A 19057-nucleotide genomic window follows, 5' to 3' on the forward strand; every position below is an offset into this window, starting at 1 on the left:
TTGGCTTGTGATTGTGCTTATGGCATTAGACACAGTATAAGGTGAGTATTGTGCATCTTATATATAAACATGTATCAGTACTGATTTATATTTGGCAGCATCTAACCTTAGAAGTGCACTATTTGGACAAAAGTATTGGGACACTTGTCTCTGGAATGCTTTTGGAGCACACAAGCGATAGTGAGCTCAGGATGCTGAATGATCACCACCCCATCTCATCCCCGTCTCCTCAACTCCCCCCCCCCCCCCCCCCCAAAATACTGGATGGAGCACCATCCATCCTTCCAGAGAGCACAGTTCCTCCACTGCTCCACAGCTCAGTGCTGTGGCATTAGGCAGCATGGTGCCAGCAGGTTCATGATGTTTATCTGCTCCAGAGAGTCCTATTCTATTGGCAGTGGTTTACTACAGGGTCTAGACATTTTCACATGGGTGCAACTTAAAGAAGACTCATGCATTCATTAGGAGGGGTGTCCACAAACATTTGGACACGCACTAGATCGGCCTTTTTCTTGTGTGAACGCTGAAGCACTTGTGTAAGAGTACTGAAGAGAAGCGCGAGCGCTCAAATGAGGATGTTGTTGCTAAGGGGCGTGTCGCTGTTGCTAGGGGGCGGAGCGACGCGCTCAGATAAAACTAAGCGCCAACTCTCCGTAACGGACTTTTTCTGGGAGAAGTTAGCCAGCTAGTTAGCTTGTTAGCTTAATCGGCACAAACAGCGCAAACAGACGCAAAGCATGGTGATAAACACTCGATAATTCATCAGTACTGGAGAAATCCCTCGTTTTGAGCCCCGGTGGGAGTGCAGGAGCGGCTGCGAGGGCGATGAACAGCGGGGAGAAGCGGGTCTGTCCGTTAGGATGAGCGCGGTGTGCTCGGGTTACTACACCCCGGAGAAAGCGTTCGTCCGCGGCTTCACCTGCCCCAAACCGGACGGAGACCAGCGGGCGGCGTTCTGCTGCGGATTCAACGACATTAAATACTGCTGCGACGACCCGAACAGCTTTTTCCCCTATGAGTATGGATACATGTGGTGGCTGAGGTGAGCCGAGGAGTCTGTGGAGATCCAGCCAGAGCTCTGAGTTACTTCAGTTTGTTTGTTTATGAGAATATTTACCTCAGACATTTACCTCAAACATTTACCTTAGGAATTTACCTTAGAAACTTATTTCAGAAATTTACCTCAGACATTTAGTGACCTTAGGAATTTACCTCAGAGTTTTACCTCAGACATTTATTATCTCAGACATTTATTATCTCAGGAATTTTACCTCAGGAATTTACCTCAGACATTTATTTCAGAAATTTACCTCAGGCATTTAGCGACCTTAGGAATTTACCTCAGACATTTACCTCAGGCATTTACCTCAGACATTTAGCGACCATAGGAATTTACCTCAGGAATTTACCTCAGACATTTAGCGACCATAGGAATTTACCTCAGGCATTTACCTCAGACATTTACCTCAGACATTTACCTCAGGAATTTACCTCAGGAATTTACCTCAGACATTTACCTCAGACATTTACCTCAGACATTTAGCGACCATAGGAATTTACCTCAGGCATTTACCTCAGGAATTTACCTCAGGCATTTACCTCAGGAATTTACCTCAGACATTTACCTCAGACATTTACCTCAGACATTTACCTCAGACATTTACCTCAGGAATTTACCTCAGACATTTACCTCAGACATTTACCTCAGGAATTTACCTCAGGCATTTACCTCAGACATTTACCTCAGGAATTTACCTCAGGCATTTACCTCAGGAATTTACCTCAGGAATTTACCTCAGACATTTACCTCAGGAATTTACCTCAGGCATTTACCTCAGGCATTTACCTCAGGAATTTACCTCAGACATTTACCTCAGACATTTACCTCAGGAATTTACCTCAGGCATTTACCTCAGACATTTACCTCAGACATTTACCTCAGGAATTTACCTCAGGCATTTACCTCAGACATTTACCTCAGACATTTAGCGACCATAGGAATTTACCTCAGACATTTACCTCAGGAATTTACCTCAGACATTTACCTCAGGAATTTACCTCAGGCATTTACCTCAGACATTTACCTCAGACATTTAGCGACCATAGGAATTTACCTCAGACATTTACCTCAGGAATTTACCTCAGACATTTACCTCAGGAATTTACCTCAGGCATTTACCTCAGACATTTACCTCAGACATTTAGCGACCATAGGAATTTACCTCAGACATTTACCTCAGGAATTTACCTCAGACATTTAGCGACCATAGGAATTTACCTCAGACATTTACCTCAGACATTTACCTCAGGAATTTACCTCAGACATTTACCTCAGACATTTACCTCAGACATTTACCTCAGGAATTTACCTCAGACATTTACCTTAGGAATTTACCTCAGACATTTACCTCAGGAATTTACCTCAGGAATTTACTTCAGAAATAAGTCCAAAAGTGAGGTAAAGTGAGCTTTCAGGGCTGGAAAAGCTCCAGCTAGGACCTGTAACCAACAGTCTGACCAGTTTGGGTGTATTTGGTGTCTTTGTATTTTAGGGTATTTAACTACAGAACAGTGCTGGGCTGTTTCTGTGGGTGTGTTCATGTAGCTAGCTGGCTAACTCTGTAGCTGCAGGCTGCTGCTGACTTAGCTGCCTAGCTCGCTAACTTTCTCCTTTTTCCTTCTCATGTTTCTGTCATCTCTTTCTCTTCACTCTCTCCATTTCTTTTTCCTCCTTTTTACAATCTTCCTCTTTCTCACTTTCTTCCCATCCTTCCGTCTCTGTCTGTGTCTGTCTCTCTCTCTCTATGACTGTCTTCCTCTTTTTCAATCCTTTTCTCTCTCTATTCTTCTGGATCTCTCTCCATTCTTTCCCCTGCTGTCTTGGTCATCATTTCTTCATCATTTTCTATCTTTCTCTCTTTATTATCCAAACACTCTATGTCCACTATCTTCTCTCTCAGCGTTGGGGCTCTGGTGGGTCTCTCTATCGCTGCGGTGGTCCTGCTGGCCTTCCTCGTGACTGTGTGCGTCCTCTGCTACCTCTTCATCGCCACCAAACCGAGCCGACTGGACAGCGGCCTGCCCCTCAGCGTTCCCGGTCAGTTCCCCCTATCACACAGTGCTACCAAGGCTGGCATGTACTTCCTCTGGATCACGTGAAGAAGCTCCACCACCTCTTTTTATATGGCCAGTCCTGGAGCTCAACATGCTTAGAGGAGAACGCTAAGTGCTAATTCCGTTACATCAACTAACAAACGCCTTCGCTGACTGGGCGGAGAGGAAGGGCTACCCAGAGCGAGCGAGGCCGGGTAGGCTTTCTGAGGCTCCCTGTCACAGACATCTGTAGCATCGTTACATGGCATTCGCACTGCAGCCCAGCGAAACGCTATAAATACTGCCTCCCAACACTGTTGTTTTCCATGAAAAGCGGTGACAGTTTCACATAAGTGGCACTTCTGGGAGAAGTAGTGGAGAGAAAAAGGCGAGGCAGGCGTCAAAAAATTTAGATTTTTCCAAGTTTATGTAAATGAGAAGAGAGTTTGGCTGGGTGGTGACCAATCAACATCGCACGGGAAAGGCTTCGTCAAGATACAAGCCACAAGCTAAGCTTGAGAAAGAGGAGAGGGGAGAGGAGGATTTCTGTTAAAGCAGTGGGGTTCACAGCTATCTCCTTGAGCCGATACATGACAATAGAAATGTAATGATTAGAATAGGAAAGTGGAAAAATTCACAACAAGCAGGAAGTGATCTCATTGCTATAATCGTTTAATATTAATCCATTTTTGCCCAATCTTCCTCCCCAATTTTAGCCAATTATCCAACACACTCATTAGTACTCTCCTCCATCATATGTGAAGCTCCTGACACTAGACAGTGCCTCCTCCGACACATGTGCAACCAGCCACCACCTCTTTTCGAAGCATCACTTTGCATGCACGGCCAGCCTGCATTACACTGAAGTGATGTGGGAAAGCGAGATAAAGCACTGCTAGTTGTGCTCACTCAGGCTCTGGCTGCTGAGGTCAGGCGGCAAGACCCGAGATTCAAACCAGCAACCGGATCACTTGCTGAACCCTGCTTGTTTTTGTTTTTTTTAAGGGATGCCCCAATGTGGCCAGCAGATGGTGAGGGAAGTGATCTGCTTCGATGTTGTGTGAATGCACCGTTAGGGATCCGACCAACGTTCTCCTGAGCAATGCTCAGGCAGCTGTGGCCAAGTTCAGGAAATCCCTGAGGGCTGTTATACGGGTAATAGAAGTAATAAACTTAATAATTAAGTTTAGACACAGTAAATCAACAACATCTTCAGAATTCACACATGGAAATAAATCAAAGCTAATTGTCAGGTTCGGTGATGACCGCCTCCTAATCTGTACCTCTTCATTTTTTTTCCATGTATCTACATGAATTCAATTCAATGCTTGGAAGTTAAACAGATCTGAAGGCCAAAGAGGAAATATGGAGGAGTACGTTTTTGACTTTAAATGAAAGGCAGAATGTTCCTCACACTCTGTTCTGTAAAGTTTCTCTCATTCAGAGCCAGGCATTCATCATAAACCAAGTCTGGGAGCCAGGATTAAAAGCGCTAAATGTGAACACAGCCCAAAAGCCTGAATACATGGTTTTAATTAGCTTCTCTGCGTTTGGTTGGGTCTCCTCTTTGGACCTCTCGTCCAAATGCATTGGAGAAGACATGTGGTGGCGTTATTTAGTGAGAACTATTGTTTTTGGTTTGCAGTTACTTCCTGTTGCTGCCAACCCCCCACCCCTTTTCTACTTTGTCCATCAATGAAAAGGGGGTGGGATGGGACCACCGCTTACCAGCTTTTATCTGGGACAATGGTAGTTCATTTTTAGACACATTTTAGCACAGCAGTGTCTGTAGAAAAACAAATCCAGCAGTTCTTTGTAGTATTTTGGCACATAGTCCTTCCAGGGGATTGGAAGCAAATACACAAAATTGACAAAAGTATTGGGACACCTGCTCATTCAATGTTTCTTCTGAAATCAAAGGTATTTTAAAAGAGTTTAGCCTGCTTTCTAGGATTTGACTGCATTCAGTGTCAAGAGGAGTGTTAGTCTGGTCAGGATGTTTGATCTCATCCCCAACTCCCCAGATAATCCCCAAAAAAAATTGGATGGTGCGCCCCCTTCATTCCAGAGAACACCGCAGCTCAATGATAGTCGGCTTTATACTCCTCTATGCCATGTTGATCTGCTCCAGAGTCCTATTCTGACTTTCTCTACAGGAACTAGACAAGCTGTGTGTGCGTACATTTGCACATCTGTTTCAACAATCAGTGCAAGTTAAATTATCTGAATGCATTCATCAGAAGGGGTGTCCACAAGTATTCGGACATGTAGAACATGTCTCAAACCACTGGGACTATCTGTTGCATGGCTTAGCCCCTGGGACTGTCAGTTAGGGGACCATGTGCTCTTTTGTTGACAATTAGGTTGACAAGCTGCAATTAATGTCATATGTATTTTAGCCTTTATAATTATTATTATTATTATTATTATTATTATTATATGAAGCTGGCTAAGAAAGTATGAGCTACCACAGTTATTTGTTTTCCTGAAATAAGCACAATTTGGGGTTCTAGCATATTTTTATTTTATTTAATTAGTGTTGTTGTGCAGATTTAAATATATTGAATTTGCATCTATTTTTAAAGAGCAGAAAAATTAGCCAGCATTCACTTTCTGACAGCAGAAAATGTGCATTTTGCTATTAGGAGTTAAAACAGTACGACTGGCTGTACAGTGCACCATTAAGTACAGATTGATGCTAATAGGGAACAATGAAAAGCTGTGGAATTCACAGGTTGCCAGCTGAAGGTTGAGACAGTTAAAGAAGTTTCTTAGAAGTTGAAAAGTTTCCCGACCGTACACTTTACTTTGTATTTATGCTTATGTCTTCATGTCTTTCCATGCAGGGCCAGAGCCAAGTCCTGAGCCCAGTCATGCCAGTGGACCTCAGGGTTTTCGCAAACACTTCCCAAACAGAAAACTGGACTGTGCCAACCAGCCGGCCGAGCCTGAGCGCCTCTTTCAACGATGCTTCGTGGCCACTGTCGGCCGGGTGAATGCTGAAGGCCCTTCGTAGGAGATTTCCCGCATCTCAGGTTGTTCATGAAGCCCTCATCACCCGAGACATTGAGGGATGGATGTCTGGATAGATGACTGAGATAAGTGAGGGTTTCCAAAGCGTTTGAGCTGACATGGATCGATCACAACAATAACAAAAGGTCACACCGGTGGTCAATTTAGTGAACCCTAAAGCTCATTAAAAAACACTCATTAAGCTTTTGCTTATTGTCAGCAGGATGTGTGCTACCTTTGTACCAAGTATCAAGTAGGATCCAAGACCTTTTTTCAGACATTTGGCTAAGCTGAATACAGACTTGTCCACATTTCTGCACGGTTCAGGGGTTGATATGTAAACAGTCATTCAGGGTGAGGTTTGGTGTGAAATTGGGGGTCCACTGTCGAGTACCTGACCGGCCCAGATTTCTGTACAGTGGCGGTGATGGGAATCAGGCACCAGTTAGCAGTTAGCTAACTTGCTCTAACTTTGCTCTAACTTTCCGTTCCACCTTAAATACTGCAGCAGTCACATTCTGCTCCTAAAATGTACACAATATCTTTTGCACTATTTAAGGTATAATTAAGAGTTAGCATTAGAAGCCAGGACTTGGTAACATCATCACATTTCAGTTATATATAAAGGTCTTTTGTTTTGTTAACTGTAATAAGCTCACAAATAAACCGTATTTAATGTGTTTTTTGAAGAAGAGCGGCAGGCGGCAAGGTTGTTGGGTAAGACTTCAGCTTACTTCAGCTTAGCTTAGCTCAGAGCTTTGTTGTAAATGTGGCGCAGCAACTACAGACAGCTCACAGATCAGCAGGTAAAGTGTATGTTAGTTCATCTGTCAGAAAAGGAGGATTCAAGCTCTTCACACTTCCCTAAAATGTTTAGATATTAATGCACAAATGCTAGAAAAGCTAATCAGAGCTCATTCATTCTCACACAGGAGTGATTAACAGCAACGGTATCAGTTCAAAGTTCAGACCGTGCACCGATTTACACCGAGTGATTTGACTGCAGGTGGTCAGGTAGGTCAGTCAGACTGGATTATAAGATATTAAACACTATAAAGTGTAAAAAGGGAATTTTAAAAGTTGCTACCAATAATTTAGAATTTTGTCTGATTATAGAAACTGTTCAGTACAAGTACAGTGATTTTCCTGGGGTTTACTAGTGTGCATTAACAGCACGGCCTACCTAAGTTGTGGGGCTGTATTATTTGTATAAACACAAAAATCAGATCGGATTGGATTGGATTGGCCAGCAGTTGGCGTTAGTGTACGATCTGGGGGCAAAAAACTTGGACATTCCTAGTTTTAGGCTAAAATCTTGGACAATTTAGGAAAAAACAGTTGTAAAACAAAATGCATCAAGCAGCATCTTAATAATCGTTGGGTGTAATAACTTGTGATATTATAGGTTTCAATTTTTATGGGTTTTTGAGTGATGTGCATGCTTCTGTTGAACTGCACATTTCTCACCAACCACTCTGAATGACTGCTTACTTATCTTAAGCGTTTCATTATTCTGAAATGCCTAAATTGGGTGGAATTCTTTTAGCTATGCTGTTTGTTCTTGTGTTTTTTTCTTCTATTGGTATTAGTTTAGTAGATTAGTTGAGTAGTTTTACATTGAACCATTAAATGCGCGTTGTTCAGAAACGTGCAGATCACAGCTGTAGAGCATTCAGACACTCTCAGATGATTTTCTTTGTTGGAGAATGTTTTAAATGGGTGCCAGTCAACCAGATTCAACACATTTCAAAAGCTTTATCCACTTTATTTTGCCACACCCACTTTCAAGATTTTGTTTCTTCTACCTTTGGGTTAGAATTTAAAGGCGTATTCAAAGTGAACGCAGTGTGAGGAAGGCTACTGCTGTGGGCACAGGTCATAAAGTATCCAGCTATGCTAACCCAACAGTCCAACACCCTATTTAATGTTATTTAGAGCTATTTAGAGCATAGCTTGCAAACTACCCTGCCAACACATCTTAAAAAGATCAGACTTCTGTAAGGTACCATATCCTCATATTAGAAGAAGACCTGCTTCTGTGGTTGAAGGTGCTACATTTAAAACATCCTCCTAATGCCTGTGCGTCCACATGTCTGCTCATACTAATCCGTGGAGGAGAAAGTCGGTTTTGAAGCCCTGGTGAAGCTCTGGACGTGTCGGGTGCTTGTGAGGTTGTCAGGTAGGCCGCTAGCCTAAGACCTAACTGAGCTCGCTAAGAGCCTCACAAGCACCTGACACATCTAACACAAGGTAAACAAAGAGGACCGCCCCGTTGTTGAATGGAAAATAAGGTGGATGGGGACACTGTGGCCAAAATGAAAAGTTTGAACCTAGAAGCCAGATTTTCTGGTATTAAAGGAAACAAGACTTTTAGAGGTGTATCTTGAAGATGACTGTTGTTGTTTGTGTGGGGTGAGGGCCAGTGCTTAGGCTGACTGCTCTACTCTGGAGCCCCACAATTTTGCATTCTGCTGAGGCTGAGGGATGCGCTACAGAATAATCCATACAACACAGCAAATTTAACATATTAAACACTAATTCTACATTGTATTGCTTTTCTATTACTATTGATGTTGCTCTTCTGGACCCCTGCCATGAATACTGATCTGTGAAAATCCTAATTGTTTTGTAAGTGAATACATTAATACAACCACTCTTGGCCATCAGTGTGTTTGCAGCTTTTTAAATGAGCACATTCTTTATTTATTTGTCTTAATGACTCCACGTCATTATAAAAACCACTCACAGTCACAGACTGTTGGCAGTAAAACACAAATACCTGAAACGTCCTTTTTTGAGTAAATGTGCTGAGATCAATTATGAAAGAAAATAAGGTTGGGGGGAAGGGGGGGGGTATTTCCACAATATCCTATACCTGCATCAAAAGGCCTCACAATGTCTGTTCATCATGAATGCTTACTCTTTGTATGTGAGGTATGTTGAAAAAGGCTTGTTTGTCTCTAAGCGTTTAGCCTACATCCTGTCACAGCTTCAGCAGCTGATGAATGCCTCTTCAGTCTTTCTCAGCAGCTGGAATAGAGCTGGATTAGAGTAGCGGTATCTTTCCCTGGTGCTAGTGTCTTGCTAGTGTCAAGCCTGACTGGCCTGGCGTCTTCTGTTTCCGCAAATTATTTGTTTTGTTTAGTGGTGGTGTTTTATGTTAGTACAGTTTCACAGATGACAACTTTATTGGCCCAGTGGGTCAATGCAGTATTTCATTTTCATGGGCCAATCGGAACTAGAATAGCTGTAGTGAGATGTAAAAAGAAAGCCACGTTTTGTGAGATTTGGAACTTGTTTCATTTTCTAATTTTCTTATTTTTGGATTTGAGCATCCTTCTTCAAATTGAATTGCCAGTGGCAATCATCAGAGACCAAGCACTTTGCTTTCATGGATCCAGCAGAGAACAAATGCACAGTGTTTTTAGACTACCCATATTTGTCATAGATGTGAGGTCTCAAAAGGCTGACATGATTGAATTTGCATAGCTGTTGAACAAAATATTTTCACAGCAATTACCGCTGTATTGTGCTCTGAGCACACCAGTCAGACCGCTCTGCAGGGTTTTGGTTTTTGAACTTCAAACCTTTTTCACTGCTCATAAATTTTAATCTATTAAACATAGTCATGTCTGCACTGTTATCAGTGCATCTCTGTCCATCTCATTTCTGTGAAGAAATTGCAGTTATTTTCCCTGCATTTCTGGTAATTGAGAGCTGAGGTTGTATATTTAATTTCTCATTTTTTTATTTTGAGTGTGTCTTTAAATTACATTGCAAGTGGCAATCATAAGGGGCCAAAGCATTTTTCTCCTCGTAAAACACTGTCAGACCCCATTACAGGGGTTTGTTTTCTAAACGTCTTACCTTTTTCACTGCTAATGAGTTTTCATGTCTGTAAAACATACAGGCGTCTGTCTATTTTTTTTTAACTAGCCTTATTTTTCATAGATAGGTCTCAAGAAGAGACCTTTCAGTGATTTGAAATTGCATTGTTGAACAATTTTGACCTCTGAGGGCACCAGACGTTTCACCTCAGCATGATGATTTCTGGACTTCTTAGCCTTTTCCCCGTTTATTAGTTTAGTTCTGTAAATCATTGACATCCCTGCACTCCCAATGGTCAGTCCATCTGTACCATGTACCTGGTAAGAAATCACAGTTTGTCCACCATTCAGCTTTAAAGTTGGTTTCATTTTCTCATTTTTGGATTTGAGTCTTCAAATTACATTACAAATTGCAGTCATCAGGGCACAAGCCCTTTACACCATTGTGGAGACAGTAGAGCACAAATGATGGGCAGGGTCTTAATTATTATAGACGTGCCGTTTTAAAAGGTGTTTTCTAGATATGGTTTAAATTTGCATAGTGGTTGAACTCCTCGACTTTGACCACAAAGTGCACCAGAATTTTCTTCACGGCATGATTCTGTCAGATCCCAATACAGGATTTCATGTCTAAAACATATAGGCACCCCTGCACTGTTATCAGTTTCGGTTAGCATCTCTGTACATGGCCAGAAATGTCAGTTTTTTTGTCTCCCCCATTCTGTTAATTATGAGAGTTGACATTTCAGAAAAGGACATCGTCATTGGCAATCCTTGGGGTCCAAGCACTGAGCCCAAATGATGGACAGAGTTTTCAGACTGACCTCATTTATAATAGATGTGAGCTCTCAAAAAGAGGACTCTAGATATGATTTGAATCTGCATCGTTGTTTTCTTCTTACCATGATTCTGTCAGATCCCCTTTTAAGTTTCTGAACTTCTCCCATGGCTTATAAGTTTCCTTAGTTTCCTGTGAATCATATCGCCACCCCTGCACTGTCATCTCAGAATCGGAATCAGAAATACTTTATTGATCCCAGGAGGGAAATTGCAGTTGTTACAGTTGTAAGACATAAACACTCTATTAAATAAAATATTAAACAAAAAAAAAAAGAATTGAAAAATGTAAATGTTTATAAATTAAATTAAATGAATGTAATAAAGTGGCAGTAACTGATAATAAATATGGAACATACTGTATAAAGCAGTTCTAATTATTGCATACACATATTAAAATAAATAACATTACTATTATTACGGCACATATGAACAATATAATCACTTTGCAAATGGCAATTAAAGGGGACCAAGCACTGTTATGATTATGGGACTGTTACTAAGCCTAAATTGAAACCACACTGCCATCTCTTGGGCAGAGAGCAGAACTACACTCTGAGGAACCTGAGTAGCTGAAACAATGAGAAGCAACCTGGTTTTCAGCAGCGGTACTGAGTGTGAGCTTGTTTGGAAAGAAATAAAAATGTCATAAAGCAGAATTAGACACAGAATTTACATTTTAAAAGGTTCTTCATAGGACTGCACTGATATGGGAATCCTAGGAATTCAACCCAAAAGTGCAATTGTTTATTGCATGGGCCGGTCAGAACTATAATAGCATTACCAAGACACTTTGTGAGCTTTAAAGGTTTCTCATTGTTGGATTTAAGTGTCCATCTTCAAATTAATCGTTAATAAGCCAGCAGCGTATCAGTGGCCTCTGTAGATGTAGCGTCTATTGTATGCTAATAAAAGGGCTGCTGCTGTCCAGATATTATTGGTGATAATAAAATAAGACTCACATTAGAATTAAAATTTTTTACCTTTTTAAATTGAAAGGTTCTCCCACAGATTATATGAGAATTCTGGGCCCATGTGGATAGCTGGTATTTTTAATATGCATATAGTATCAATGGCTGTCAATGAAGAAACATTTCTGTAGAAACTGAGGTAAACCCACTTGGATCAGCATTACAGAGGAATAAAATAAGGGATTAACATTCAGTAAAATTAATTAAATGCAGCTCAGTAGTTGAACATCACCTTCGCATTCTGCTCTTCTGGAGAGATATTGGTGGGTTAGTGAGCATCAGATGCTAAGCCCTTAATTGCTAACTCACTCACTCAGGTGTTAATCAAGCGGCAGAAAATGATAATGTTAATATGTGGAAAGGTACAATTGTCCGAGACAAATTAGACAGTTATAAAAGTTATTTATCAACTCTGCTCTGCTGGTATGCGTTACTCCTCCTGCAACCTTTGATCGAGATGTTTCTATAGCAGCTTAATGTCTGCTTTACCATACTGAGAAAACTTCCCAGCCTGCCTTTTACTGGAGTGGTGAAAGCTGACTTTAGCTAAAGTCATTTGGAGTTTGGGTTTGGGCTGTAGTCGCTGGTATGTACAGTTTTTATTTATATTTTGTAAAAAGCCAGAGTAATGTTGTGCAAATGTTAACTACCATTCAGTATTGTTCACATGATGGTCATATGACTGCTGTGAAGCGGTCAGAACAGTTTTCCAGTTTTGTGCTCTGCAAATAACTCAAATACGTTTAAGTCAGTTGTATTGGTCATCTTATAAGATAATTCTTTATCCGTTTCTGGACTGAGATGTAATTTTTAGCGAGTAGCAAAGGAGTTTTCGGATTTTCTAGGACGCGACTAGTTGCATTAATAGCAGTAAGTACATTTTCTCAAATGTCAGTTTCCTCATAAGTTAAAACTAAACACTTTGTACATCCTAAACCATCGCAAGTCTGAGCGTTCAGTCTTGGGTGTAGTGAGAACCATAAAGGCGTTTCTGGTACGTAGGTAGCCAGTCATGGGTTTTATAAGCTAAGTTATGTAAGCCCATTTCCACCAAATACAGGTAAGGAATCACCTCATCTGTTTCTGGCAGCATTTTGTCAAAATATTGACTGAAAATAGTGAACGTTTTACATTTTACACTTTTTCTCTAAAATCTTTCAAGCTGTAGCTTCAAATGACTTTCCAAATTTACTGTGCTTATTTTAGTTGTTACTATTTTAGAAATTAGTTATTTACAAGATTATTCTCAAACATTTGATTTGATTCTAGTTTTTTTTATGTTTTGACTTATCTAGTAAAATAAAAAGCCCTAAAATATTAAAATAATATGCAAAATATATATTAAAATAATAATAAGGACTTATTTACTGATTTAGAATAATACTTAATATCTCAAACATGTGCTTTAAATTATCTTAAACTAATTATTTCTCAAATTTTAGACATTTGTAATAAAACATGACATTTACTAATTTTTGAAAACTAAATAAACATAAAAATGCTGTCTCCAAAGTTTGACTTGTCTCAGTGTACTGAGATACTTAATGCTCATACCCTGTTTATAATATTTGAGGAACAAATTGTTTTCACATGAACGTAGTTTATGTAATCTCATCTTATATAATCTGATATAAAGTATGTAGTTTATGTAGGTTTGAAGGGGTCAGGGTTTTTGTTGTACTGCTGTAGCAACAGAGAAGCAGCAACGGCATATGGATGATGTCTACTCTACCTGGCGGAGACTAGTTTCCATATTTTAAAACATGCTGTTTTCTTTTTTTCTCCATTGTGAACAGGGCATCATGGGGGATTTTGGCAAAACTGATCGTGCACTCCTTGGCCTGTGTGTTTGGATGATTGTCTCATTTGACCGTGTAGCTTCTCTACGAATAGAAGTCCTGGATGCTGGTTAGTTATCTGTAACCTTCACAGAAAAGCCCAATCAAAAAGGAAAATGCCAGAGCTGGTGTGTTAATGGCACATGAAGGCGCAGTGATTTGTCTCAGAAAGTGGGAGAATGTGAGTTTTAACTGTGTTCTGTTCCTGCCTGACAGAACAAATTCAGGACGAGAGCATGCTGGGAAGATTACAGAGGAAACTGCTGATAGAGGATGAAGGATATGCAGAACCCAGTGGAAATGGTAAAGACTGACCTTTATTTATATTACTGCATATACTGCAAATAGTGGAATGCTATGCCTTTCAAAGGTTTGGTGAAATGCAGAGCAGGTTTTGCCTAAATAATGATTAGATTTCATTTTTGTGCTTTTTGCAAGGATTGCTAAAAGCCCAGAGGTTGGGCCTTATGGGGCCAATTATATATATTGTTGACCATGAGGTCCAGTTTTTCTGCTCAACACAAACCCAACAAAAAAACAAATGGTGTGTGTGTGTGTGTGTGTGTGCTGGTCATCATCCTCTTAAAAAAGTTAAAGTAAAAGATCCGAAAAAGTTGTAGGACCGTGGGCGTGTGTGTGTGTGTGTGTGTGAGGGTGGAAATGCCTCTCAAACCATGCGGCCACAGTATGTTAATGTTTTTTACTTTTGATCCATATCTGTATGCTTCTGTGGCTGAAACTGACTAAAATACACAAAAACTGCTTTACAGAGTGAAGAACACGGCATCTGCCACTAGTTTTTTTTTTCTACTGAATTTGCAAACTACCAACCAGAAAATTCAGACAGATCTTGAAAAACTTTCTTTAACATGATATTTCTGCGCTGTCTTGTTCAAACCCAGGCTCCAACACCAGGATGTCAGAGACCCAGAGCTCAAGTCCATGGCCGATACTTGTTGGCCTGCTGCTCTCCGTACTTTCTGTGGCCTTCGTGATCATGCTGGTTGTTAAGTACCGCATCATCCAGCGATTCTTTAGAGGCTACAGCGAAGCTCTTCTGCCAGAGGGGGACACAGCCAGCCAGTTCAGCCACTCCGGGACTCTCACGGACAACTTCCCCGCTCAAGGCATGAGGAACAGGGAGGTGTACACTGTCAGCCATGAGGAAGACGACGACGGCTTCATCGAGGACAACTACATTTCATCTGGTGACAAGGAAAGGGCAGCGAGAGAGGCGGAGCAGGTGGAGGTCACGGACGAAGACAGTGACGATGAACTGGACATTCATTTCTCGATTGAATAAACCGATGGCGGCACTGCGAGAGTCGTCAGGTTAATTCAATTTATTGGGGTTTACACTGCAGCAGGGCATCTGTGGTAGACCACTGCTATTTTGTGGCGTAGGGTCCACACTTTTCTACTCATTTTGTTTGTTTATGTGATTCAAAATAACGTAAGAAAGAACAGCCACAGGATCGTTATAAAAAAGCACTTTTTACTGTAGTTTCTATGCTATCGTTTCTACTTGGTGGGATGTCATCAGTTCTCTGTACATTTTTGACTAACATTTCCGTTTAATCAGTAACGTTAAGTGGAAAATTCTTCCGTGGTTACATTTTGATAGTATAAATAATACAAGATTTGTTTAATTACTAATTACTGCAATTAAATACTATAAACATACTTTTTACCAAGTTACTTTTTTATTTATATCTTCAAAAGTCAAAAAGCCATCACAAATCTCAAAGTAGATTTTTCTCTAAAATTTACACTATTATTTTGTATTTATGGGGGTGGCAGGATGGCACCACAGGTAGTGTATGTATTGCAAAGCTCCAGGGGCCTGGGGTTGTGGGTTCAGTCTCCACTGTGAGGAGCTTGCTGTGTTCTCCAGGTCTTTCGGTTTCCTCCTACCTCCCACAGCATCGCCCAACTCTTCTTTGGTGGCTACAGCAAAGGGACCAACTTGGGACCAGCTTGGTGTGTTCTCCCTGTGTCCATAGAGGTTCCCTCCAGGTCTTGCAGATCTCCTACCGTCTAAACACACATGGTAGGAGAATTGTCCATGCTAAATTGCCCATATGTTTGGTACCCTGCCTTGCACCTAATGATTCCAACAGCATAGGGTCTGGACCTACAAGCGAACCTGACCACTAAGAAGCGACTACAATGGGTAGATGGGACGCTTTTAACGTCTGTCTTCATGCAGTTCAACAGTTTGTCCACTAGAGTGTTCTAGTGCAACATAGATGGAAAAAAAACAACAACCCACTGAATAATTGTCTGGGAAAATGGAGAAGTGACCCAGAATTTTGTGGACCGGTGCCATCAGAACTGCCTCCCGATCAATTTAGAGAAAACCAACGAGCTGTTGGTGGATTTTGGTTGAATTTTCGAAGGCCTAAGGCAACATATGTTGATATGTTGAACAGCCCAGTTCACTGGACAGCTCCTTGAGTGACAGGCTGATTCACCCATGGTGTGAAGAAGAGATACCGCAGGTGCTTCCTTCCTGCTGTGTGCCATCAGACGCTCTCTCTGTAGACCACACATGCTGTGCAATTCTGATTGTCTTGTGTTCAATCATTATTGGTGTATTTAGAGCAACAGTGTATAGCGTACAGCCTATATCTTATTCATATTCAACTTTTTTCATATGTACAATGCCTCTGAAGCTATTGTACTATCCCCTTTTCTGCTGTAACACTGTAAATTTCCCTGCTGCTGGATCACAAAAGGATTACCTGATTTTAGAGGGTGCTGTAATGTATGGCGAATAGAAATAGAGCAAATTATTGATTAAAAAATGTTTATTTTAAAACACACAAACACTTCCACCCTAGTTTTACTTTAGCCAATTACCCAACCCACTTGTAAAGCTCCTCACTCTGGGATGGTGAAGACTGACACATGCATAATCAACCACCGCCTCCTCTGATGCAACATCACCAGGCAGCCAACACGCCCTTGATGAAAAGCTCCGGGTAGATACATCAGCTAGGAGACACATGAGCCGGCCAGCATCCACTCGAGTGATGTGACGAGAGGGCGAACCATCTACCCACCCGTAGAGAGCAAGGCCAATTGTGCTCACTCAGGTTCCGGCTGCTTATGGCCAGCAGCATGACTTTTTACCTAATCAGTTAGAATTTGAGGTTGTTCCCAAGCCTGTCCACTAGAGGGCAAACTCAAGCCAACGGCAGGAGAAAAAGCTTCTTCACTCGCTCTCATATCAGACTAGCTTGACTGGAGGCCGAGACTCTCCACGGCTGACTCCTCTGCTGTCCCGTCACTGCGTACACTCTCACCCTCCTCCTCCTTCTCCTCACCATTCTCCTCCGCATCCTCCTGTTCCTCCGTTCCATTACGTACACCACAGCTCGGTAGGCCACCACGGCCAGCACCACGGCGCCCCCGCAGGACAGGAGGACCGTCCCGGACAGCAGCGTGTCCGAGCGGCTGAGGACCAGCAGCAGAGTGGAGCCACAGACCATCAGGGCCAGGCCGGTGGCCAGCAGGAGCAGGGGGTCGACAGAGCCTCCGCTACGCAGCTGCAGGATCCTCCTCCGGCTCCGGATGCAGCCCATGTCCTGCACGGCTGAGCTGAGCAGCTGTTTGAGCAGTACGGTCAGCGCCAGGAGACAGAGCGTGAACCCCACGGCCAGCCGCCACAATGCAGAGGGGCCAGTGGCGGAACCGGCCGAGGACAGCATGAACACCCCGGCCAGGCCCAGGCCCAGCACCACTGCCACAGAGGAGCAGTAACAGAGCAGGGAGACGCAGGGATCGCCGAACCACCACAGCTCCAACGGGACCTCCGCATCCCGCCACCAGTGGTGCAGGGTGGCCGCAAGGTGGGGCCTGGGCAGCTGCTCCAACTCAGACATCTCACACACTGGATCACGCTGCGGGATTGAGGTGGACACATTAGACTCAGAGAAGAATGAAGAGAGCAGCTAAGGGTTAGCTGGAGTCGTCTCTAACAATAGTTAGCATAATTACTCAAATTTCCAGAGTTCTCCTCTCTCATGGAGTCTAGTATTATTTAGAGTTCTCCTCAGATCAACACCTGGTTTGGTGGTAAATCAGGGCTTAATGATTGTAAATCAGGTGAGCTGCTGCTGCTGCTGCTGATGATGATGATGATGGAGGTGAACACATCCTCCACGCTGTGCTGGCTGGACTGGGTGGGGGGGCATCCAGGAGAACCCTGGAGGAACCAAGCTCTGTTCTTCAGACTAGCTCACAGACAAGATCTCACTACTTTCTTTCTTCAGAATGAGAAGCTCTTGTTTCTCCTTTTTACTGGATTTGTGTTCACCTGCTTTATCTGTTCTGATGGGATCTGGAGCTTCTACTGTAAAACCTCTCTTATTAAAGAGGTAAATGGTGTAGATGAGTAGGTATGGGAGTGTGCCTAGGCAGATAAATATGGGTGGCCCAAACAATCCTACTTGGAGCCCCCATATTTTTATTATTAATAAATAGTTATTTACCAAGCCTGGATACCATCATGTTTAGTGATTAATAACAGTGAAACTAATTATTAATAATAATATTTATTAATTAAATTTGTTAATAAGACAAGTAATCATTAGTGAATTCGTGAAGTTGTAATAAAATAGAAAGTTGTAGCTGCTTTCCTCACCCTCTGTCATTCTTTCCTCAGATCTGTCCGTCCCTCAGGTCCATTAGTCTTTGCAGCTATCCAGTATTTCCTCAGGCTCTTAAGAAAACAGCAGGGAGGACAGTTTCTCCTGAGCAGAAGACCCTGAGGTTCATATCCCTGGATGTGAAGTTGAGTAATGATAACTCCAGACCGTCCCACTGTCCCACTGTCCTTCTGTCCTCCTTCTGGACCTTGTATGATGTCTATCTGCCTGCCAGGCTCACTCTCACTCTGGCTGGTTACTTCAGCTCTCTCACACTCCTGGTGGTGTGTCATGGGATGAGCTGACCGGTGGCTGGTGCCTGACACTCATGACGGACACACACACACACTCACACATACACTCTCTCTCTCCCTTGGTGTTGCTCTCCTGTCCTGCCTCCAGAGTCCACAGTGACAGTGATAGAGTACTCATTGCCCTTCACAGTGAATAGTGTGCCTGCTAACAGTGAACACACACACATAAGGCACCCACCCACAGACCACTCTGAGGGGCTTTTGGGGGCTCAGGAAGGCAGCGGGCAGACGGCCGCTCGCGAGAGAAGCAGTGAGATCTTTCAGGGCATTGTGGGAGACACAATAGGCTGAGCGGAGGAACATGCCGGCCTCCAGATCAGCCCTGATGTCACACTGGCGAGCATAAAGGCCAGTCTGTGGCTGCGGGGATGCGGTCACTCACGTGATCCAAGCCCAGCTCTCTGAGACACTGCTGGAACCCCCCCCCCCCCCCCACACACACACACACACACACCCTCCCTTAAGCCTAGCCTGTCTCACTGGCGTAGCCTGAAACAGCACTTTTCCAACAAA

The 19057-nt window shown here is 42.6% G+C and overlaps 3 protein-coding genes across 6 annotated transcripts; 2 read left to right on the top strand and 1 right to left on the bottom strand.

Annotated features, from left to right (window-relative positions):
- Window positions 1-677: 677 nt before the first annotated feature.
- Window positions 678-6124, top strand: LOC140562621 (protein shisa-like-2A). The gene is made up of 3 exons (XM_072688406.1): window positions 678-1042; window positions 2961-3097; window positions 5940-6124. The coding sequence occupies exons 1-3, from the start codon at window positions 861-863 to the stop codon at window positions 6107-6109; spliced, it is 489 nt and encodes a 162-aa protein (XP_072544507.1). The 5' UTR covers window positions 678-860; the 3' UTR covers window positions 6110-6124.
- Window positions 6116-16407, top strand: LOC140562619 (uncharacterized). 4 transcript variants are annotated; one of them, XM_072688404.1, is made up of 4 exons: window positions 6116-6195; window positions 13537-13648; window positions 13795-13881; window positions 14481-16407. In XM_072688404.1, exons 2-4 carry the CDS (start codon window positions 13543-13545, stop codon window positions 14879-14881), a joined length of 594 nt encoding a protein of 197 aa, XP_072544505.1. In that variant the 5' UTR covers window positions 6116-6195; window positions 13537-13542; the 3' UTR covers window positions 14882-16407. The 4 variants fall into 4 exon arrangements, with proteins under 4 accessions (XP_072544505.1, XP_072544506.1, XP_072544504.1 ...); XM_072688403.1 differs by lacking the exon at window positions 6116-6195 and adding an exon at window positions 7032-7119; XM_072688405.1 differs by lacking the exon at window positions 13537-13648 and having other exon boundaries at window positions 6128-6195.
- tmem125b (transmembrane protein 125b) lies at window positions 16406-18661 on the bottom strand. The gene is made up of 2 exons (XM_072688401.1): window positions 18227-18661; window positions 16406-17483 (listed from the first exon to the last, which is right to left on the bottom strand). Exon 2 carries the CDS (start codon window positions 17463-17465, stop codon window positions 16806-16808), a length of 660 nt encoding a protein of 219 aa, XP_072544502.1. The 5' UTR covers window positions 17466-17483; window positions 18227-18661; the 3' UTR covers window positions 16406-16805.
- Between the last annotated feature and the right edge of the window lie 396 nt (window positions 18662-19057).

The sequence above is a fragment of the Salminus brasiliensis genome, chromosome 9 (genome assembly GCF_030463535.1).
Source record: "Salminus brasiliensis chromosome 9, fSalBra1.hap2, whole genome shotgun sequence".
Taxonomy (NCBI): Eukaryota; Metazoa; Chordata; class Actinopteri; order Characiformes; family Bryconidae; genus Salminus; species Salminus brasiliensis.